Source organism: Dryobates pubescens, chromosome 9 (genome assembly GCF_014839835.1).
Source record: "Dryobates pubescens isolate bDryPub1 chromosome 9, bDryPub1.pri, whole genome shotgun sequence".
Classification (NCBI taxonomy): domain Eukaryota; kingdom Metazoa; phylum Chordata; class Aves; order Piciformes; family Picidae; genus Dryobates; species Dryobates pubescens.
Window position 1 is genome coordinate 43755781 of NC_071620.1, and position 24241 is coordinate 43780021.

At 48.1% G+C, this 24241-nt stretch overlaps 1 protein-coding gene across 1 annotated transcript in view; it reads left to right on the plus strand.

The window, feature by feature from the left end:
• The first annotated feature begins 12638 nt into the window (after positions 1–12638).
• The window catches only part of COL15A1 (collagen type XV alpha 1 chain), a 71743-nt gene continuing 60140 nt past the window's right edge, over positions 12639–24241 (plus strand). The window contains exons 1-2 of the mRNA XM_054164032.1: positions 12639–12649; positions 13882–13964. Coding sequence (XP_054020007.1) covers positions 12639–12649; positions 13882–13964 — 94 coding nt within the window. The remainder of the gene's footprint in view (positions 12650–13881; positions 13965–24241) is intronic.

A 24241-nucleotide genomic window follows, 5' to 3' on the forward strand; every position in this document is an offset into this window, starting at 1 on the left:
GGGGAAGAATTTCCTCACCTCCAGCCTAAACCTCTCCTGACACAGCTTGAGACTGCCTGGTGCTGGTTGCCTGAGAGAAGAGACCAACCCATACACTCTCAGAACCTCCTAGACTGCCTTCTCTCTGCTGTGTTGAGTTCCAAGCAGATATCAGGCAGGTTAAAGTCACCCATGAGAACAAGGTCTGGTGATCTTGAGACCGCCTCTGGCTGCCTATAGAATCATTCATCAACTTATTCATCCTGGTTGGGTGCAGTACTGACAATTGCACACGCGGTGGCAGCACTGAGCACCGACAAGGCAGCACACGCCGCTGTACAGGTGCAGTACTGAATTACACACGCGGTGGCAGCACTGAGCGGCGAAAGGCGGCACACGCCTCTGTGCAGGTGCAGTACTGACAATTGCACACGCGGTGGCAGCACTGAGCGGCGACAAGGCAGCACACGCCTCTGTGCAGGTGCAGTACTGACAATTACACACGCGGTGGCAGCACTGAGCGGCGACAAGGCAGCACACGCCTCTGTACAGGTGCAGTACTGACAATTGCACACGCGGTGGCAGCACTGAGCGGCGACAAGGCAGCACACGCCTCTGTGCAGGTGCAGTACTGACAATTGCACACGCGGTGGCAGCACTGAGCGGCGACAAGGCAGCACACGCCTCTGTGCAGGTGCAGTACTGACAATTGCACACGCGGTGGCAGCACTGAGCGGCGACAAGGCAGCACACGCCGCTGTACAGGTGCAGTACTGACAATTACACACGCGGTGGCAGCACTGAGCACCGACAAGGCGGCACACGCCGCTGTACAGGTGCAGTACTGACAATTACACACGCGGTGGCAGCACTGAGCGGCGACAAGGCGGCACACGCCTCTGTACAGGTGCAGTACTGACAATTACACACGCGGTGGCAGCACTGAGCGGCGACAAGGCAGCACACGCCGCTGTACAGGTGCAGTACTGACAATTGCACACGCGGTGGCAGCACTGAGCGGCGACAAGGCAGCACACGCCGCTGTACAGGTGCAGTACTGACAATTGCACACGCGGTGGCAGCACTGAGCAGCGACAAGGCAGCACACGCCTCTGTACAGGTGCAGTACTGACAATTGCACACGCGGTGGCAGCACTGAGCGGCGACAAGGCAGCACACGCCTCTGTACAGGTGCAGTACTGACAATTACACACGCGGTGGCAGCACTGAGCGGCGACAAGGCAGCACACGCCTCTGTGCAGGTGCAGTACTGACAATTACACACGCGGTGGCAGCACTGAGCGGCGACAAGGCAGCACACGCCTCTGTACAGGTGCAGTACTGACAATTGCACACGCGGTGGCAGCACTGAGCGGCGACAAGGCGGCACACGCCTCTGTACAGGTGCAGTACTGACAATTGCACACGCGGTGGCAGCACTGAGCAGCGACAAGGCGGCACACGCCTCTGTGCAGGTGCAGTACTGACAATTACACACGCGGTGGCAGCACTGAGCACCGACAAGGCGGCACACGCCTCTGTACAGGTGCAGTACTGACAATTACACACGCGGTGGCAGCACTGAGCGGCGACAAGGCAGCACACGCCTCTGTACAGGTGCAGTACTGACAATTACACACGCGGTGGCAGCACTGAGCGGCGAAAGGCGGCACACGCCTCTGTGCAGGTGCAGTACTGACAATTACACACGCGGTGGCAGCACTGAGCACCGACAAGGCGGCACACGCCTCTGTACAGGTGCAGTACTGACAATTACACACGCGGTGGCAGCACTGAGCACCGACAAGGCGGCACACGCCTCTGTGCAGGTGCAGTACTGACAATTACACACGCGGTGGCAGCACTGAGCACCGACAAGGCAGCACACGGCTCTGTACAGGTGCAGTACTGACAATTACACACGCGGTGGCAGCACTGAGCACCGACAAGGCGGCACACGCCTCTGTGCAGGTGCAGTACTGACAATTACACACGCGGTGGCAGCACTGAGCGGCGACAAGGCAGCACACGCCGCTGTACAGGTGCAGTACTGACAATTACACACGCGGTGGCAGCACTGAGCAGCGACAAGGCAGCACACGCCTCTGTACAGGTGCAGTACTGACAATTACACACGCGGTGGCAGCACTGAGCGGCGACAAGGCAGCACACGCCTCTGTACAGGTGCAGTACTGACAATTACACACGCGGTGGCAGCACTGAGCGGCGACAAGGCAGCACACGCCTCTGTACAGGTGCAGTACTGACAATTACACACGCGGTGGCAGCACTGAGCACCGACAAGGCGGCACACGCCGCTGTACAGGTGCAGTACTGACAATTACACACGCGGTGGCAGCACTGAGCGGCGACAAGGCAGCACACGCCTCTGTACAGGTGCAGTACTGACAATTACACACGCGGTGGCAGCACTGAGCACCGACAAGGCAGCACACGCCTCTGTACAGGTGCAGTACTGACAATTACACACGCGGTGGCAGCACTGAGCGGCGACAAGGCGGCACACGCCTCTGTGCAGGTGCAGTACTGACAATTGCACACGCGGTGGCAGCACTGAGCGGCGACAAGGCGGCACACGCCTCTGTACAGGTGCAGTACTGACAATTACACACGCGGTGGCAGCACTGAGCGGCGACAAGGCAGCACACGCCTCTGTACAGGTGCAGTACTGACAATTACACACGCGGTGGCAGCACTGAGCGGCGACAAGGCAGCACACGCCTCTGTACAGGTGCAGTACTGACAATTACACACGCGGTGGCAGCACTGAGCACCGACAAGGCGGCACACGCCTCTGTACAGGTGCAGTACTGACAATTACACACGCGGTGGCAGCACTGAGCAGCGACAAGGCAGCACACGCCGCTGTACAGGTGCAGTACTGACAATTACACACGCGGTGGCAGCACTGAGCGGCGACAAGGCAGCACACGCCGCTGTACAGGTGCAGTACTGACAATTACACACGCGGTGGCAGCACTGAGCGGCGACAAGGCGGCACACGCCTCTGTACAGGTGCAGTACTGACAATTGCACACGCGGTGCCAGCACTGAGCGGCGACAAGGCGGCACACGCCGCTGTACAGGTGCAGTACTGACAATTACACACGCGGTGGCAGCACTGAGCGGCGACAAGGCGGCACACGCCTCTGTACAGGTGCAGTACTGACAATTACACACGCGGTGGCAGCACTGAGCGGCGACAAGGCAGCACACGCCTCTGTACAGGTGCAGTACTGACAATTACACACGCGGTGGCAGCACTGAGCACCGACAAGGCGGCACACGCCTCTGTACAGGTGCAGTACTGACAATTACACACGCGGTGGCAGCACTGAGCACCGACAAGGCGGCACACGCCTCTGTACAGGTGCAGTACTGACAATTACACACGCGGTGGCAGCACTGAGCGGCGACAAGGCAGCACACGCCGCTGTACAGGTGCAGTACTGACAATTACACACGCGGTGGCAGCACTGAACAGCGACAAGGCAGCACACGCCTCTGTACAGGTGCAGTACTGACAATTGCACACGCGGTGGCAGCACTGAGCGGCGACAAGGCAGCACACGCCTCTGTACAGGTGCAGTACTGACAATTACACACGCGGTGGCAGCACTGAGCGGCGACAAGGCAGCACACGCCGCTGTACAGGTGCAGTACTGACAATTACACACGCGGTGGCAGCACTGAACAGCGACAAGGCAGCACACGCCTCTGTACAGGTGCAGTACTGACAATTGCACACGCGGTGCCAGCACTGAGCGGCGACAAGGCGGCACACGCCGCTGTACAGGTGCAGTACTGACAATTACACACGCGGTGGCAGCACTGAGCGGCGACAAGGCGGCACACGCCTCTGTACAGGTGCAGTACTGACAATTACACACGCGGTGGCAGCACTGAGCGGCGACAAGGCAGCACACGCCTCTGTACAGGTGCAGTACTGACAATTGCACACGCGGTGGCAGCACTGAGCGGCGACAAGGCAGCACACGCCGCTGTACAGGTGCAGTACTGACAATTACACACGCGGTGGCAGCACTGAGCACCGACAAGGCGGCACACGCCTCTGTACAGGTGCAGTACTGACAATTGCACACGCGGTGGCAGCACTGAGCGGCGACAAGGCGGCACACGCCGCTGTACAGGTGCAGTACTGACAATTACACACGCGGTGGCAGCACTGAGCGGCGAAAGGCAGCACACGCCGCTGTACAGGTGCAGTACTGACAATTGCACACGCGGTGGCAGCACTGAGCAGTTCCCCTGCGCGGGGAGCTGCTCCGCTTGGCCCTGCTCAGATTATTTTCTGTTCCAATTGAACCCCACCACACTCACAAAGGAAAATCCACTGGGTTTAATTCATCTGTACCCAAGTTGTGTTTATATTTCAACGTCCTATGTGATTCTACTTGATATTTTTGGTTTATTCTGGAAGCCGTTCTATAGTAGAGGAGATAGAGGGAGGGCATTTGAAAATCTTTTTTGGGTATAAATTACTACAATTCTTCCATATGTAGATAAAAATGAGATTTTTCTGTCTGGGAGGCCTCACACTAATACTGAAATTTTTAAGTATGTTGTACTCCCCTCTGAGAATTTTCAGCATTCAGGGCACCAAGTATCCTTCATGGGAGGCTGCCGCAGCCCTTGCTCGCCTGCTCCTCTGCTGCATAATCAGAATCCCCCCACTCCATTTGATTTGCCCCCAAAAGACGGAACATAAAGCAAACTGCCCAGGCAGCAGAATCTGGGAAAGCCCAGTATATACATTTATAGCTAATAAATGCTTGGGGGTTTGACTTAATTAAATAAGGCAAATATCACTGTTACAAATCATGAAGCAAAAGCTTGTACTTAATCACCTATAGTGACCTATAGTAACAGCAAACTGTTACTATTGTCTTGTAATCCTTTCATAGGTTTAGCTTGGTTTTTCACCATTTGGGGTTTTTGCTGTCACATGAAAGGAATGAGCAAGTTAAGGGCAAGCTAACAAAGGGATAAGAAGTCCCTGAGAAAATGTTCCCAAGGAGAGGAAGTTCATCTAGCACAGCTGCCAAGAACCAGGCACAGGCACATCTGCATTGGATTAGAGTGCTGCAGGAAAGCTCAGATGAGTCTGTGCTGCTAGAAGCCGCCGTTAATCTTGCCTGTTTTTTTCCATTTCTCCTTTGTTTACACTTTCTTGGAGCCAGAGACACACCAGATCCTGCATTAGGACAACTGCATACAGATGTGCAAACAAGTGCTTATAACCCCCACCTTTGCATGTGCTAGCATCAGGGCTAACAGCAGCAAAACAGAATTCCACATTTCAGGTATCTTCTGAGCAGTCACATCTGTAAACACCAACTTTGACTGCAATGATCCCTGTGCTCTGCAGCAGCAGCTGCCATGGCCAGGAACCAACTATGCAGTGTCCTCTTCCCTGCTGTTTGCAGCACTTCTAAAGGAAGGGCAAGAAAATTCCTGAGTAGCAGTGAAGCTCTGTGACCAGCATGTAGCCTTGATCTGTAGAGGAGCTTCATACACCTGCATGCACAGAGCTCTTTCGGTCGCTGGCAATTTCTTCTTTTCAGCCTATGGGGACAGGAGCATCTCTCTGATGAGGACAGGCTGAGAGACCTGGAGCTCTTCAGCCTGGAAGACAGAAGACTGAGCTAGGATCTCCTCAATGTAGATCAATATCTAAAGGGTGAAGGTCATGAGGGTGGGGTTGAGCTCTTTACAGTGGTGCCCAGTGACTGGACAAGGAACAGGGGGCTCAAACTAGAACACAGGAGGTCTCACTTGAACTTAAGGGAACATTTCTTCTCTTTGAGGGTGCTAGAGGCGTGGAGTGGGCTGCCCAGAGAGGCTGTGGAGTCTCTTTCTCTGGAGACTTTCCAAACCCACCTGGACATCACACTCCTTGGCAACCTGTGGGTGCCCCTACTTTAGCAAGGCATTAAGACTATATGATCTCCAGAGGTCCCTTCCCACCCCTACCATTCTGTCATTCTGTGATCAACATTTGGATGATGAAACATTGCCACTTCAAGAGTTCAGAGGTGAAGATAACATTTTAATGTTATGCTTGATGATGACAACTTTCAGCCTGTCGTGACAGAGCCCTTAAAAGAGTGATGCATGCACAGGGACATAGTCAGACTTCTCTGCCTCCTGCTCTCTTTCTGCTGCCCCATCCCAGCCCCAAGGTTGCCAGTGCATTACTGGTGTACCAACACTAGCACAGGAGGCAGCAATGCTAGCTGTGCAGAGGAGTTACAGGGTAAATCTGGTGCAGATGAGCTGGACTTGGGCAAATGCTGGAGACAACCATGCCTGATGCTATTAGGGTGTACAGGATAAGAGACTCAGAGATTCCTGCTGGCCAGCAATGTGGAATGAGAACTTTGAAGCTGCAACTAAGGATGGACCAAGGAGCACTGATGTGCTCACTAGGGTGGACTCTGGGGTCTGTGTTGGAAAAAGGAACAAAACACATGGCCAGTGCAGGGGTTTGGACTAGATGACATTTAAAGGTTCCTTCCCTCACAGAGCAGCCTATGATTCTGTGGTTTTGTGTGCTTAACTGGAAGGACCGTAGGACCAAGGCCTCATGTTAAGTTGGTAGATGTGATACCATCCTGTAGCCATTCTAACTGGTGGTAGTGGAGTTCTGGGGCACAGAAATGACATGTCTACATCTTGGTTTTATTTCCTGGAAATGCCAGTTTGTTTCATAAGAACCACTTCTGGTCAAGAGCCTTGTCCTGGTCTCTGTGAATTCCTCCAGCAGTGGTGAGCAATCCTTGCTGGCGTGTCAGGAGGAATGGATTTGGTTAAGCTGTGGAGCAGAGAGAGGAAGAGGTTTTCTGTTTCCAATAGGTTTCTGCAAAGCAGTGTTGGGTGTGTTTGTGTACCAAACAAGTCTTCCTAAAATAAAAGCAATGAAAAAAAGAAGTCAGACTTGACACATGTGAATCTCATTGCTGCTCAGAGCTTACTTTGCCCACATTTATTTTAAGATGTATCACAAACTGTATTTTAAATGTTGGGGAAAGAGTCAAGCCCGTGGGCAGTGTGTTTATTTCTGTCTCCCAGCTGTGGGCGGTAGCTATCCTGTGGCACTTTTCTGTCCTGCCGGTGTTGTGTGTTTCCTTCTCGTGCTACTCAAAGGTTTAGCTTTGCTTTCCCCTGATCCCTCAAGCAGCAGGCTTGCTACCTGGGGGCGAGTTGCAGTTTTAACCTCTGCTGCCTTGTTCTGAACAGACATTCCAGAAGTCTCCCCAGAAAGTGATCAGAAGAAGGAAAATCCCGGCTGGAAAAGGGAGGTCAGGCAGCATGGAAAGCAGAATTTTCTGCATTTGGGGAAGAGCGGGAGGACTGCTCACAACGCTGCAGGAAAGTAGTCTGACACTTTGAAAGCTTTTTCCAAGCACATAGGGATGAAGCCCAAACAGGACGTGCTTGGGTACCAGTGGAGGATGTATCCTTCTGCTAAAATGGGATGCCAGACTGAGATGCTCCTGTGGTGGCCTTGTTTCATAGCTGTTTGGCAGATTGCAATCCCAAAGAAAATTATTGCTGAGGAAACCATTTCCAGTCTGTAAACTGAATAAAAAAAGAAGAAAATGTAAGACATAAAAATGGACATCTTTGTGCAGCCTGGTTTCTGCTTTAGAAGTTCTTATTTATCTGCCTCTAGTCTCAAGAACAGATGGTAGGGACTTGCCTTTTCTAAAATAATTTGCCAACAGGCTGTTGGAAAGATGATTCAAAAATGCTTTTCTTTCCTGCTTTGAGTACAATTGGTTCTAATAATTACAAATACTTTCCAATACTGAGAGAGATTTGTGCCTTACTTTTCTCCCAGCGATATAATCGCAGAATCATGGCACGGCACCCAAGCCGTTGGGTAAAGAAGGAGATTTGAAGAAGGAAGAGAAATCCATTTCAGGGACTGTGCTGGGTTACACCCATCCTGGGGGAGGGCTGCGAGGGCCCTGCTTCCCCAGGGGACAAAAGAAACCTGATCCAGGTGAACAGAAGAGCTTAGTTTCCCCCTCCTGGGAGAAGGGGTCCCCCAGGTGGAAGGTGGTCTATTCCACTCCCCCTTCCTGCCCAGCAAGCCTATAAAAAGGAAGACACTGGAGGCATTTTCTCTTTGCTCCTGCCTTGCCTGTTTGAAAGGGCCCACAGCTGCTGCTGGCCTCCTGACTCTGCCACATGGCCAGGCCTGGCCTCTCCCTGCCGCATCCAGGCTTCTCTAAAGGACTGAAACCCACACACACCGAGGGAGATACAGGACATCCATGTTTGGTTTTGTATATTTTCCTATTCATCCTTATTTCTTACCCTTGTAAAGCCTCCCTGGTACTGTGGGGGAGGAATTCTCAGTGTTTTGCTACTGTCTGAGCTCTTAAACTCCAGTTAAGGCTCAAACCACTACAGAGACTTTGTGACCGATGCTTTATGCTAGCAAATGAAGCTACCTCTCTGTAATGTGGATTTTTGTCACTTTGGAAGTGAAATTTGGTATTCAAGAGAGTATCTTTTCCCCAGCACAGCCACAATTCGATCAGCCTGCTGGCAAATGTAGCGGTAGTGCAGAGGTCATCACACACAGTAGCCCTGCCTGGCTGGTGTTTGAACACTGGCAGCTGGTCAGAACTGTGCCTGTTAAACTTCAGGAGGTCAGGAATGCCTTTTTCTTCTGAATAGATCTTAGTTTTGCTTCATATCTTAGTTTCTTTTTTTTAATCCCTGACTTTTAGGTAATGTTTTTAAAGTCCTAAATCCAAAGCAAATCTGCCTTAGAGGGGAGGAAGAAGCAGTTACTATGAATGCAGTGTTCCTCCCTGTGTCTCTTGTACTGGGAAGCCCAGAACCGGACTTGGTGCTCCAGGTATGACCTCCCCAGTGCTGAGCAAAGGGGAATATCACCTCCATCAACCTGCTGACAACAGGAAAGACAGGTAAGCCATCCTATCGTGTCTCCATGACTGCAACAAGATTGTAGCCCTGCCATTGCACTCAGATCTCTTAACTCACGACCTTTACTCCTCATGCTATGTTCACCAGTGCCCACACACTTCAGGGAGGCACTCAGAATCCAAACCTGCCAGCCAGGTCTTATTTTTCACAACGTTGTCTTGTTCATGTGCAAATGCTGGAGCTGACTGCTTAAGCCTTGTTTTGCTGTTGTGTTTCCTTTCTGACACATCACCTCATACCCTTAGCTCATCAACCCCATCCATCCCTCCCTCACTGGGCTGCTGATAACTGCCCCTCCAATGTCATTCCTAATTTAAATTCCTTCTTCCTGGGATAGCCATCCTGGTAGCAAAGATAGCATTGTCCTGCTTATTGAGGTGGGTCCCATCTGTCTCGCCATTCTTGGGTTTATTTGTTGCAGTTTAAGAGGTGTGCTGCCTCTTTGCCCATAAACCAGGGTTTGAGTATAACTAGATCTGGGAAAACATGTCACTGTGTTCTGTGCTGTCATGCACATGGTGTAGAAACCAGGTCTCATCCTGATCATTTTCTTGATCTAACAGTGTACTTTGGGAAAGTAGGTTTTAAAATAAAGCCAGGGTCTTAGCCCTTATCTAAGCAAAGTGTTTGTACTCCTTTTTCCTGTGAAGGTGGATCCTCAGTCCTGTGCACGTTGATGATTTACAAAGTGGAAATGTGAAATGATAATCTAAAGTGATTAAAGATTTGGCATCTGTGTCGCCTTGTGTTTGGCTTACAGAGTGGGATTCCACTTTTCTGAAAGCCCCTGCTTCATACAGAGCAGTGGGACAAGAGGTTCATCCCAGTGTAGGAGAGCACTCTCAAGGCAATGGGAAGAGCAGTCAGGAGGTCACTCCTTGAGTCAAGCTCTATAAATGTTTTTTCAAAGGAAAGTATTTGACTCAAGTGAGCTTGCACAGAACGGGGAGGGGGATTCTGGTGAAGCTTTTTACTTCCTGTGCCCTGGGGTAGGCCATGGGTTTCTGTGTGTGCAGGAGAAAATGTTTCTTCAGTCCGGCTGAACATGGAGGCAGGGAGCGAAAGTGCTGCAGAGAATTCTCTCTGGGTTTATTCATATAAAAGGAATGCATGACATTTCGTCTGAATGGAGCCTTTCAGTGCCATACATGTTCTCAAGATGCTTAAGACTTTTTTTAAGCGTGCTTTAAAGCTGTGCACCCTTCTGCAAATGGCAAATTCATCCAGCGCAGCACCGGGGGCAGTTTCGCTATGCACGTTCACGTTGCCTCTTCTGGTCATGCTGCCTAGTGAAAGACCAAACCAGAACGTGTAGGGGGAAATACCTATGTTTAAACATCTATTCCTGGCTTCTTTGTCACCTAGTGCCAGGTAACACATGCAAACCTCCCTTCTGCTTCCTAACTGGCTTTCGTGGCTCTTCTTAGCTTTGTCCTCTCCCCAGTTTCTGCTTCAGGCTTTTCACTCAGTTTTAACTGCACTCTTTTCTCTGTACAATTGATCACCACCACTCTGACTTCCCTCACACTCATCTCTGTGCCTAGCAGACTTGTTCTCTTCCTTTTCAAAAATCATCTTCTAATGTAAGTATTGATGGGAGATTCCTTTCTTCAGAGGCTTTCCATTGCAATCTTTAGGTCCCTGATTCCTCTTTGCCCTCTTTGCCAACCAGCTCCAGTGCTTTTTATAATGCTGTGACGGAGCAGTAAGGAGGCAGAAACATTCCAGTTGTGTGAAATGGAGCACTGAAGAGCAAGAATTCTTTGTTTCTGTGACCTTGCTCTGTACCCTCCTATAGAGCGTGCTTCTGATACATAAAGGCATACTTACTCCTTCAGAGGTATATAGTAAAAATAACATTTATAGGCTTCTATGTTTTTTTTGAAGGTGCCTTGTTTAAAGCAGGAAAAAGAAAACCAAAGCACTGAGGCATTTGTTATGCTTGTGAAAAAGTGTATTGGCAACCCACTCTGCATCAGTTTAGCTGCAGGTGGATGGTGATACTCAAAATGTCTTTGCCAGTTTCTGGATGAAATGAAATAGCCTAGAGCCATCCATCGCTTAACTGACATACTCAGGATCGTTTCAGGAAGTCGAGGCACAAAAAGCAAAGTCTGTGCATGAGCAATGGGGTAGAAGACGGAGAAAGGTGAGGAATATACAGGCAGCCCTTGTAGCAGAGGAAGGTCACTGCTGTAATTCCCCAAGTATCTGCACTGCCTGTGGCTGCTGTGCAGTTAACTTTACTGATGAGGAGGGGTTTTTATTAAGGACAGGGGGAGACAGTAACGAGTTGCAAACAGATCTTCAACGAACAAATGACTGGAGAATAAATGAGTAGACAATAAAATGGTAGATTAAAGTAACTTCAATCATTTATAAATCTATTGAGAGGAGAAAACCTAATTGTACCCAAAATTACCTCTTAGGTGCAAATTGCCATCTCAGCTGCAGTCAAGGAAGTACACCAGTTGTGTTCCTTGTCAGGAAAAACACAAACACTGCTATGTCACTAGAGAAAGCTTGAAGTGATTTGCCTCGTGCGCAGTTAGGATTCCTCCATCTCCACCAAAGATGGAGTGTGACCACTAGAACTCAGAAACTGAGACGAGAGAAAAGCCCCATTAGCTTCTCATGGAGATAGGGTGAATCATGAAACATTTAAAACCCTGATATAGTACTATGGAAGAGAGAAAGGGGGTCCTTGGTCCTCTGAAGAAGATTAAACTGTGTGTTTGTAACAAGAAACTTGATGAAGGGATAGTTTGATTTCTTGCTTCCTTGTCATTGAGCAGAAGGTGGATAGTGAATAGTGCTGTGGCTCAGCTAAAAGGATACCTGAGGAGAGCTAACCTATGAGAGATGGCTTCTTGTGGTTTCTGACCTAAAAGTGCAGTCCGGGGCAGAAGCAAGATTCTAGCTTTTAAACCCCTAACCTCTGTATTTTCTTATTTAATAACAAAATAACCAACCAGAAAAACCACCCCAAAACAAACCAGCACAACACACACAAAAAACCTCCCCCCAAAGAGTCACAGAAGGCAATGCCCCAAGCTCAAGCATTTTATCCACAAAATTCTCTTTAATGCTGTTTACTGCTTCAGATTGTCCTTCCGTTGCTGCAGCAACTGTACTCCTCTCTATCCTCTGTACCCCTTTCTAGGTAAATCCAGTTTCAGTTTTGAACCTCCTCAAGTGATTTCCAGCACCTTCCAGCCTAAACCTACCCAGACCCACTGATTTTTTTTTCAGCACATGAAATGCTTTCCTGGCTCCCTCTTGTCCCAGTGAAAGAGTGCAGATTGAAGTCTTTGTTTAAAATGTCATTATTTAAAAAGTGTCTGATTAATCTCAAGCATTTTCCTCAAAAGGAAAAAAAATAATCTTTCTTGAGCAAGAATTGGCTTTGAAGGACTACATGTGGGAGAAAAATGCTTCTCATGAATTTCGGAGGAAGGGTGGAACTTTGAATGGAAACTGTTAGAAATGCTTAGTGACAGGACCTCGGGAACAGACACACCTATGTGCAGCTGCTGAGGTAGATGCACATTCCCAGCCTACATCCAGAGTGCAAATCGTTGTAAAAGGGTCTGTTAGAGAATTTTCAGAGAGAAGTGTGGTGCAAAGCGTCTCTGGAGGTGATAACAGTCATGATGGCTCTCGGGTATAGGTTGCAATTTAACTGTGATTGCTCTGTCCTGCTCGTAGCTTAAAACTTGCTCCTGTTGAAACTTGGTTAAAATGGGCAGGAAGATGTCCTGTTCCATCTAAGAAATAACACCCCTCTCCTCTCCTCCGCCTGGTGAGGCTGCATCTGGAATCTTGTGTCCAGTTCTGGGCCCCTCAGCTCAAGAAGGAGCTCAGGGAAGTGCTGGAGAGGCACAGAGATGCTGCAGGCAGTGGAAGATCTTCCTCAGGAGCAGAGCCTGAGGGAGCTGAGGGCTCTGCAGCTTGGAGAGGAGGAGCCTGAGAGGTGAGCTCCTTGCTGGGGCTAAAGCTGTGCAGGGGCAGTGCCCAGAGGCTGGAGCCAGGCTCTGCTGGGGGCTGCCCAATGCCAGCCCAAGGGGCAGTGCTGGAAGCTGAGCCAGAGGAAGTGCCATGGAAACAGGAGGAAGGATTTCTTTTCTGTGTGAGGGTGACAGAGCCCTGGAGCAGGCTGCCCAGGGGGGTTGTGGAGTTTCCCTCTCTGGAGACATTCCAACCCCACCTGGATGTGTTCCTGTGTGAGCTGCTCTAGATGACCCTGCTGTGGCAGGGGGGGTTGGACTGGATGAGCTTTCGAGGTCCCTTCCAGACCCTAACACTCTGATTCTGTGATACCATTGGCTATATAATGCCAGGGGTCATGTTTTATGGGATAAGTAAGGGGAGGCTCTGAGTGGGCCAGGGGCAGGGGGAAGCTGGAGAAGCCAGGCTGCTATCTGCCGGGGGGACCAGTAGCTAAGGACAAGAGTGGATAATGCCAGTGTGGAGATGATGTGCAGCAGCGAGGGCTGTCCATCAATACATAAAGCAGGAAGTTTTTGCAGAGGTCTGACAGGAAAGCCTACAGGGAGTCGGATTTCATAGCTGGAGCACTGAATTGCAGTGAGTCACACAGAGAGCCTGAGAGCTGCCTTTGTTCCACTCGTGTCTGAAGGCTGGAAGAGAAACAGCAGGCTCCAGTTTATATTAACTTCTTATTTTCATACAACTCATGTGCATTGAACTTTCTCCTCACTTGAGCTCTTTCAACTGACTTTCAAAAAATGCTCTCATGGTAAGAACTCTCACTTCTGAATTTTGCTTTTTCTTTTCCCCCCATGTGCTTCTGTATCAGTGCCTTTGGTCTTATTCTATCCCACTCCCCCCGCCTTGTTTGTTTTTGTTGTTGTTCTTTTGACACACCTGTTCCAGGCATGCCTGCTGGACCTGGGACTTGCTGCTACTGCTCCTTGGTTTGTCAATCCGTGCTGGTTCAGCAGCTCAGATCATAGAAGGTAAGATTTCTCCAAATCATTCTTATAAATTGAGAGTGAGGGTTAAGTTTAAGATACTTTCCTAATATGGAAAGAGACTCTGCATCTCTGATCTTCATTTTCTCAGCTGCCTACCGCTCCTGATTTCATATAGGCTGCTGCAACAGCTTAAATTGCCATTCATTCTGGAGAAAGGGACAAATAACACATTGGTTCCCCAGCTGTAAGGCAGCCTGCCTTGCCTGCTCCCCAGTATATTTTCAGAGTGCAATAATGAATAGAAGTTACTCCAAAGAAATGGAGAGCACAGAATGCCTTTGGGGGTATCAAGTTGGAGAAAGGTGGCAGAAAGCAACTGGGATGTCTGTGTTTGTCACTGGAGATACCAGGAATGTGCCAGGTGTGGTCTGAGTGCAAAGACACAGATGTGATGCTTGTTCCACTGCATAGAGATTTTCTCTTGCTTCTGAGCAAACTGATTCTCACATCTCTGGAGTTAAATGTTTACTGTTACCAGCCTAGCCTTGATGGGCTTGCAGTAAAAAGTCTTTCTGTAACTGCAGATCCTATCTTCTTGTAACACAGCCAAGGAACCCTCAGCATCCTTAGAAGACATAGCCTCAAATCTAACTTAATGAAAAAACATTGATTTAAAAGTTTGCATGTAATTCATTGTGAGCAATGATGCTTAAGTCAAAAGACTTTTTTTACTCTCTTGTAAAAAATGGTCTGAATTTGTTATCTGGTGACCCCTAGGTAACTGATAGGAGCAGTAGAAATTACTGATGGTAAGCAGGTATTGCACATGAAGACTTTACTGTTACTCAGACTGGTTTCTCTCCTTCTTAACAGACCCTGCCATAGAATAGAGGGTCCATCTAAGAGCAAAAGAAGAAGGAAGGGTCGCAGAAAGAGGTCTATCAAATGCTCTCATGTAATGCTGTGCTTCAGATCATTAAGGAAACAAATTTAAAGCACCTATTAGAATGAGGAAAATATTCATGTCTGGACAGTGACAGAAATGCAATACATGGCAGACACACTGGAGGGGAACCTGTTGCATCAGGCACAAAAAGTGTTTCTGGAGCTATTGAATGGCAGTGGATGCTGTGGTTTGAGCTGGCAGGCAGCTAAACACCACGCAGCCAGTCGCTCACTCCACCCCTCCTCTGTGGGATGGAGGAGAGAGAACTGGGGGAGGGAAAAAAAAAATCTTATGTTGAGATAACAATAGTAAGATAGAAAAGGAAGGAAAAATAATAATAGTGATAAAAGAATACAGAAAGCAAGAGATGCACAATGCAATTGCTCACCAGCCAGTCCCTGAGCAGCAGTCACCACTGCCTGGCCAACTCCCCCCCAGCTTTCTGGCTCAGCACGATGTCATGTTGCATCAAACATCCCTTGGGCCAGCCTGGGTCAGCTGTTCTGGTGGTGTCTTCTTCCAGCTGCTTCTGCACCTCAGTGTGTCACTGCCTGGGCAGTATGAGAAGCTGGAAAGTCCTTGACTTAGTGTAAGCACTGCTTAGCAACAACTAAAATATTAGTGTGTTAGCAACCTTATTCATTATAAATCCTCTCCCACTGTGCCAGGTACTGGGATGAAAATTAACTCTATCCCAGACAGATCTGGGATAGTGCAGTGAGCAAGATCTGGACAGGAGAGAACCAAGTTCCGGCACAAGCTGATTAAAGCTAGAAGCACAGTGACAAAAGGAACAAATATTTATTGAACAGACCTTTTTTCTTTTCTTTTTTTTTTTTTTTTTCTGTGGATCTGTGCCAGTTTCTATGACCTGAAGCTTTGGTTCTGTAAATATCCCATCCTGTGAAAGTCAGAAGTAGTCAAGGTGACAGAAACTGACAGAAGACAGCTCATTTGCTCTGCAGAGTGGTATTGCCACTGCAAGGGCTCCTAGCCTTACTGTGAGTGAAGCTCAGACGGGGTTCTGCAAGTCTCTGGAGATCACTGGAGACTGTTCTGGGACTGTGTTCCTCGCATGACTGTTCTAGCCTCTTGTTCTTCCCTACTCATTTGTCTGTTAATACAACAGTGTCTGCATTTAAATGTTTACTGAATCTGTGACTGTCAGATGCCATGGGGCTTTCATGCTTTCTGTTCCACCATGTGGGACTATCACATAAGAAATATTTTCCTGATGCTCCTTTTAGATGTTTACATCTCCTGAGATCAGGCCTGGAGTGCTAGAATTAGGAATAATCCTCCTGTCTTTCTGATTCTGCAAAAACGTGAACCATCCAAATTCTCCCCACTGAAGTGTGAAGAGGTCTTTGTGTCACATCATTTGGCCTATTTATTGTAAGAATACGGTGTTTTTTCCCTTCCCCACACAGTGCATAGAAATAGCTTGTGTGTTTAAGATGAAAACGTTTGGGGATGCTATGACATGAGCTGCCCCCCTGGTGTTCAGGCCTTTCGCTGCTGAACTGCTGCTTTATCCAGCATCCATTGTGTCACTGCCTCCTTTAAGATGAGCACTTTCCGGCGTTCTCCAGCCCAGGGAATACTGCTGTGATGCTTTTCTGATGGCTGACCTCTACTCCATCTCCCCACAGCACACATTTCTGTCTCTAAATTCCTTTGTATATAAGAAGCCGGGAACAAGGAAATGTGGTTTTAGATGAACAGTGCAGGTGCCTTCTGCTGTACCACTGTACAGGGGGAAAATACTTTGAGATTTCCTTGAGTTGCTTAAAATAATATCAAGAAAATTGCTGACTAGTTAAGTTACTCACTGAGGGACAGGGAAGGATTAACTTCTTTGCTACAAACCTGCAGACAAAGCAATTATGCTCAAAGTGCTTAAAGGAGAAAACATTATCTTCTTCCTTCACCAATCAGACAGGCTGCCCAAGGAGGTCTGGTGACATTCTTACTAGTGTGCCATTAGGCAGCTCTAGCCTTGTCTTCTGGTGTTCCCCCGGGAGAACCAAATTGCAGGTGTGGGTGGAGGGTGCAGAGCAAAAGCCTCAGCAGCCCTCCAGCAAAGGGCTTGAGCTCTGCCATGTTTTTGTGAGAGGTATTAAGAAGATTGGTTTGAAAATGTTGATCGGTTTCCTATTAGGAAGAGTGTTTTGGTCAAGTCTTGTTCTTGAGGGAGTAGTTTAATTAGGGACAGTTTATTCAGAGGAGAAGACTGAAAGGATGGTGGGGAAATGTAGGGGGGAAGTTCAGGTGGCAGTCTTGGCAGTTGTTGGAGAACTTCTGAGTTTCAGTGAACTTGTGTGATGCTGGGAATTTTGTTTCAATAGAAGTGCTGCTTTTGTTTCCAAGTCCTAGAATGCCTGACTGCTGCTTTCCCTGTGAAATAGGACAGGCACAAACCCAGACTACTTAAAGCTTTATATCATGAGTTAAAACTGAAGTCATGAGTTACTAATTCACAGCACCAGCTGAAACCCCTTCTTGATCAAGCATTTGTTTAGCTTGTTAGATTTAAGTTTGCTGCCTGCTGTGTGATTTGTAGCTGAAGCTGTGTGTTGTGAAAGAATGAGAAAGGGAAAAAGAAGAAGGATTCTGCAGGTTGGTGAGATGTGGTCACTGTTTCACCAAAACTCTTAAGGAATAGGATCTCACTTTAGAGTTAAACTAAACAGGAGTTCTGAAATCTCAGCAGCTCCTGTGAGTTAGAATTCAGAATTCTTACTAACTCTGGCAGAAGATTTTCACCTATCTACAAAAAGGTAAGGAACAATGAGCCGCCTTCCTCTTCTCTTGAGCAGTGGTGTACTGCTGCAGCTTTTCTTCTGTGTTCATGAAACCTGCACTAACATAACAAACTATTCTACTTGGGGTTGTGTGGGAGGGTTAAAGATATGTTGGTGGTGTAATAAATTACTCCATCACTTTGCCTTTGCTCAGCTGACAGTTTTCAGTATGTATCTGTTTGTACATAAAGGTGTACTCTGTCTTACTCTGTCTGGCATTGCCTTGTGGCGCAGGTGCTTGGCTTTTAATTCAACCCCAAATCAAGTTAGTGAATAGAAGGTGCTCAGAATGCAGTTCTGAACAATCTTGTACCCCTACTGTGGGTACAGAACCCTGCTGCAGTGTAAGAGGTGGAGTCCTCCCTGTGGCTTTTTCTAGCCTCCTGCTTAAGTCATATTTGTTCTTCCAGGCTATCTAGCCAGGTATTAGTGGTTTACAGTTCTTGGCATTCAAATCTGTACATGCCTTTAAAAAAAAGTATGGGGGAAAAGAAAAAGGTTAAATGTACTCTGTTCTGCACCTGGGATGGTATCTGCTCTGAAGAGAACTTTACAAATCTCTCATTGGCATCTGGATTTTATTATTAGGTTGGACTTGATGATCTTTCAGGTGTTTTCCAACCATATTGATTCTATGATTCTATTAGCCAAGAGGAACAGGGTTTTCTTGCCCTGAGTAACATGCTCAACAAGAGTTTACAGAAAGTAAATATTTATCTCTTTCCTTGGCTCTCTGCACACAGAAGGGCTGTCATTAGGCTGTTGACATAAACTTTGCACTCATGACCTACTGAGTTTCATGGAGAAATCCCAAATTATTGACTTTCATTGGCTGTTGATAAAGCACTGTGGCTCATACAAGCAGCTACCCTACACAGCGAACCAATGTAATCATAGAATCATTAAGGCTGGAAAAGATCTCTAGGTTCAAGTCCAACTGTCAGTTCAACACCAGCATTAAATTTTTCCTCCTCTCCAACCTAACCCTCCCCTGGCACAATTTCAGGCCATTTCCTCTTGTCCTCTTGCTTGTTACTAGGGAGAAGAGACCAAGCCCCCCCCTGGCTCCAGCCTCCTTTCAGGGAGCTGTAGAGAGCAGTGGGGTGTCCCATCAGACTCATTTCCTCCGTGCTAAACAACCCCAGCTCCCTCAGCTGCTTCTTATAATGAGTGTAAATAAATGTGTGTGTCCATGTAAGAACGTGGGTTAATTAAATGGTGACTGTGAGTATTAGCAGTGTCACACTGAGGTGGTGTTAGGATGGCTTGGGCCATCCTTTCCTGAGACAGAACACAATTTCTCTAATTCTGGTCTGAACAGAGCGCGGTAAAGATAACTGATGGCTCCATATCCTCTTCTCCTCAACTGAGCATCTGAACATCATCAAACTGCACTTGAGCCTAAATCAAACAAGCCCCTGTGCATCTGCCAGAGCATCTACAGCTGTTACCAGCTGTTGAGCATATTTTTAATGTGGAGCTGAGCCTGATTTCATAGCTGATAAAATGCCTTTCCATGCAAAATGTAGTGATTTGCCACAGCAGATCAGAGGGGTTCAGCTGGGGTCAGGAGAAGGAGCAGCTGAAGCGGTCGGTAACGCCAGCAGGACAAACCTACTCTGGTACATTTGTTCCCTTTTGGCACTTTTCTGAACGGGTTGCATTTCTGTGTAACACCATCTACATGCTGTTGTCCTCTTGGACAAGAAATGACATGTTTGCTAAGATACTGTACTTGGCAGCAGATTACATTTTTTGGCCTTTTTTGAGGTACTGGAAGGGGAAACAGCTGCAGTGGGTACAGTGCTACGATGCCTGTTCTCGTCGCTTCTGTGACCGTGTCCTGCGCACCCTGGAAGCCTGCAGCAAGTTGCTGTTTCCATGATCTGAATAGAACTTAAAACCTCAGTGGTGCTTGCATTTGGGTCCTGCCCTGCTGAGAAAAGCCATGCTGAAATACTTCCTTTCTAGGCTCCTCCTGCTCAGCTGTAGACCAGGAACTTCTTGAAAGAAGTCCTAGTGGTCTCCTAAGCGTTTCAATGCACATAGCCCTGAGTAGGCACTGCAGTGCACATGGTTCCTTGAAACACTTCCATTTAGAGCTGTTGCTGTTTGTCACTGCATTATTTCTGTTCCATAGAACACTTCTGTCTCAGAGCTGTTATGTTTCACTTGAAGGTCTGTCTTCAAGGGGCACCAGGGCTGATGCCAGCTACCAAAACCACTGTACTGGTAGCTGGTCTAATTACTAGGCTGCAACTAGATCTGGTGGTCTACATAGCAAAGTATGTAGTGGTGAAGAAAATGAGGGGGAAATGATGCAAAATCTAAGGCTTTTCTAGGAATTTTCTCATATTTGGAATTCCTAACATCCAAGTTGTCACAGGCTCAATAATCCTCCTTGTCAGTCCGCAGACTCATCGCAGAGTGAGGTGTCTCTCCACAGGATGGATCTGTATTTCTGCCATCCCACTTTGGTTAACTACAAACTAACTTAATACACTGCATCACTTCTGTGAATATGATGCTTTTTTATTCTCAGAGGGCTAAAGGCCTAGCTTTTCTTGCTCTTTAGATTTTCACAAGCTGTTCCAGTTCCATCTGCTTCAACACTTTGCCAAACCAACATAGCTGTTGACTTGGTAGGAGGAACCCCTCACCTGCAATGAATGCCTCCACAGTAGTACTGCCAGTCTCCATGTGCCATGTCTCCACATCTCTTGAACACCTCCAGGGATGGTGACTCCACTGCCTCCCTGGGCTCCTTGCTCATCCATGCAGGTCTCTTACCTCCCCTGCTTGATTTCTTACTCATAGGGATGCATGGATCTTGGGCCTGGAGGAGTTGGTGCTGGTATACTTACCAAAGGGCATTTGCAATCCTTGCTGGTCTAACTTTCTCTGACCTGTGTGAAATCTCCTTTTCATTAAAAAATGCTGCCAGTTAATTTCATGAGTTGCTTTGGGAAGTAAATAGTCTTGTCAGTAGTTAATAACCCATCAGTAAAATAAACTTTATGTTCCAAAGGGAAGTGTGTTACTTTTCCACTTGTCTGTGGAGGGCTTGTGCTTTATTCCCTTCAGTTTTCAGCATAATATTCCTCTGCTTTGTGTCCATTATTTGTTTTTCCTCAAGAGAGTAAACCACAACCATTCCTGTCTGAAGTACTCCACGTCTGCTTGGTGCTTGCGTTTGAGGGAGAATTAGGTTTGCATTTTCATTCTGTCCCACTACTGGACTAAGGACACATCCAAGTGCTTATTTCAGACTTGCCCAACTGGAAATAAATAAGCAATAACTACCCAGTCTTTAGGCTGAAGCCTCTGTAGCTGCCACATAGGCAAAGCTGGATCAAGTAGCACAATGTCCTGCTGTTAGCAAACATTTCCCCAACTACTTCAAATCGAGACTGAGCAGCTTTTGTTAGCCAAACCAAACCAAAGCTGCTACAGCACACTGTGCTGATGGTTATGGGAATTCCAGAGTGGCTGCATAACTTTAATGAATTTGTTGCACTTGTGCAGTTTGGATCAGAAAGAACATCTTTACCATTAGAAAGTCAAAACTGGGTAAGCTCAGTTAGAAAAGTCCTAAGAATAAAACTGTGCCTGTGTGCACCTCAGCAGCTGTGCCAAGAGCACAGCACAGGCTCGCAGGCAGCACAGCACTGCCCTGCTCTCAGTGGGGACTACCTGAGCAGTATGGCTCTTGTTCAGCAGGAGTTCCTCAGTCCTTGGCTTATAGGCTGTTGGTCCTTAGGGGCAGGTTTTGTGGAAAATAAAATGAGACTTACAAGTGGGAAGACAGTCAGTACTCTGACAATGATTTTTGGAGGAAAGCAAAAGATCTTTTTGTTACCTTAGAACCTGTTATTACTCAATAGCTATTACTTGCAGTGATTAGCAGCACTTACTATGAACCATCAAAAGTTACAAGGCAAGACAGAAGCATAAGATAGTGGTAATGTTGCTGCTATTTCTTTTGAATCCTGGTTTTCCTCTGAGTCATAGAATCACAGAATTGTCAGGGCTGGAAGGGACCTCGAGCATTATCCAGTCCCAACCACCCTGCCATGGGCAGGGACACCTCACACTACAGCAGGATGCTCACAACCACCTCCAGCCTGGCCTTAAACACCTCCAGGGATGAGGCTTCCACCACCTCCCTGGGCAGCCTGTGCCAGGCTCTCACCACCCTCATGGGGAACAACTTCTTCCTAACATCCAATCTCATAATATTTTCCATCCCCCCCCCGCCCCGAGTCCTATCACTCCCTGACACCATCAAAAGTCCCTCCCCAGCTTTCTTGGAGCCCCCTTCAGATACTGGAAGGCCACAATTAGGTCTCCCTGGAGCCTTCTCTTCTCCAGACTGCACAATCCCAACTCTCTCAGTCTGTCTCCGTAGCAGAGCAGCTCCAGCCTTCTGCTCATCCTTGTGGCCCTTCTCTGCACACCTTCCAGCACCTCCAGACCCCTCCTGGAACACAGGCTCCAGAACTGGCCCCAGAGCTCCAGCTGTGGTCTCAGCAGAGTGGAGCAGAGGGGCAGAATCCCCTCCCTGGCCCTGCTGGCCACACTTCGCTTGCTGCAGCCCAGGCTCTGCTTGGCTCTCTGGGCTGCAAGTGCTCACTGCTGGCTCCTGTTGAGCTTCTTCTTCCCCAGCACCCCCAAGGCTTTTTCTTCATGACTGCTCTCCCATCCAGTCCCTGCCCAGCCTGTGTTGGTGCCTAGGAATGCCCTGAGCCAGCTGCAGGACCTTGCCCTTGGTCTTATTGAACTTCATGAGGTTGTCATGGGCTCAGCTCTGAAGCTTGTGCAGGTCCCTCTGGATGGATCCTTCTTTCCAGCCTGTGTCTGCTGTACCACACAGCTTGGTGTCATCAGCAAACTTGCTGAGGGTGCACTCAGTGCCACTGTCCATTGCATCAACAAAGATGTTAAACAAGACTGGTCCCAGGACTGATCCCTGAGGGATTCTACTTGTCCTTGTCCTCCACTGGACATGGACCCATTGACAGCCGCCCTTTGGGTGCAGCCCTCAATCCAGTTCTGTATCCACTGAATGGTCCTTCCATGGAGCCCATCCTGCACCAGCCTGGAGACCGGGATGTGGTGTGGGACAGTGTCAAAGGCTGTGCTCAGCTCCAGGTCAATGATGTCAGCTGCTCAGCCTTATCTATTGATGTTGTGACCTTTTCATAGAAGGCCACCAGGTTTGTTAGGCAGGATTTGCCCCTGGTGAAGCTGTGCTGATTGTGCCAAATCACCACTTTGTTATTCTTCTGCCCCAGCAGTTCTTCCAGGAGGATCTGCTCCATGATCTTATGGGCATAGAGGTGACACTGCCTGGCCTATAGGTCCCTGAGTCAGAACACATTTCCTTTCTGCTGGTTGCTTTTCAGACTGGCGTAGAGACCTCTGCTGGGACACAACTCTAGATACCTACTCATTGGTTTTTAAGAAGTCATCTTTGGGGTTTTTGGTACCAGAATTTGCTGGCTCGTTTAGGTCACCACAGATGTTCACATACCAGATATGAGAGTGCAGCCAAATGCATTAACATCTTTGTGGCCATGTAACACAGCCATGGAACTGCAGTTGCAGGAAGCGACATCCGGTCTGATGCGAGACAAATGTCTCACTCTGTTGAGCCTGAAGCTCTGCATTTGCACTCTATAAGCCCAAATAACATTGTTGTTATTTTCCTTACTTTAAAATAACATTAAAAACCCCTATGCAGGTCCCCACAGGCTGTATCAGCTGGTTCCTTGGTGCTCTTCCAAAGCAAGCGATGTAGCTGCCAGATGGACCACTGGGAACTGACCTGGCTCACAAGGAACTTAAACTCTATGGAAAAGCTCTTGGGGAGGGTGTGGGGAAATTGATATTTGCAATCTCTGTCTTGTAGATTGTAGTGCTCTGGTTATGTCCTCTACTTCCAGCTGCAATGATCATGAAAGTTGTGGTTCATGTTTCTATGGACCGTGTTGAGCGTTTGAAGAAGGGGGTGATGGAATAACTGATGAATCCCAGTTTGGTTTCACTGTTAACCTTACGTTCCTACATTTATGGAGTCTCAGTTTGGGTAGCAGGGGTAGCTGCTGTATTATATGAAGTTGTCACAGCTGTACTGAAAGGACTAGAACTACCATGACTTGCCCTAGCTGAGAACTAGTTCCAGTACTTTGTTTTTCTAACAACTCCAGAGCTTTTGGGAACCACGAAACCAAATGAAGAACAATCTTCCCCCCTTGCTGTTCAGAACTGTTTCGGGTTTAACCCATTACAGTATGGTTCTGTTGCTACTTGAATGTTCTTTGACTGCTGCATTTTGTGCACAGAGCCCTGGAAAACAAGTGCAGCTATCCACTGTGGGACTGGGGTGTACAGAGACAAAGGATTCATTCGATAATCCATAGCACAGCTGTTACAATGAATGCAGCAAGCTGGGAAATGTTGAGAGCATATTGGGCTTTTTGGAGCTATCTGATTGAACCGGCCAGGCCAGCTTATACTGGCCAGCATAGGCCTACACCTGAGGATGGATTCTGAGCCTGTAGTATTTC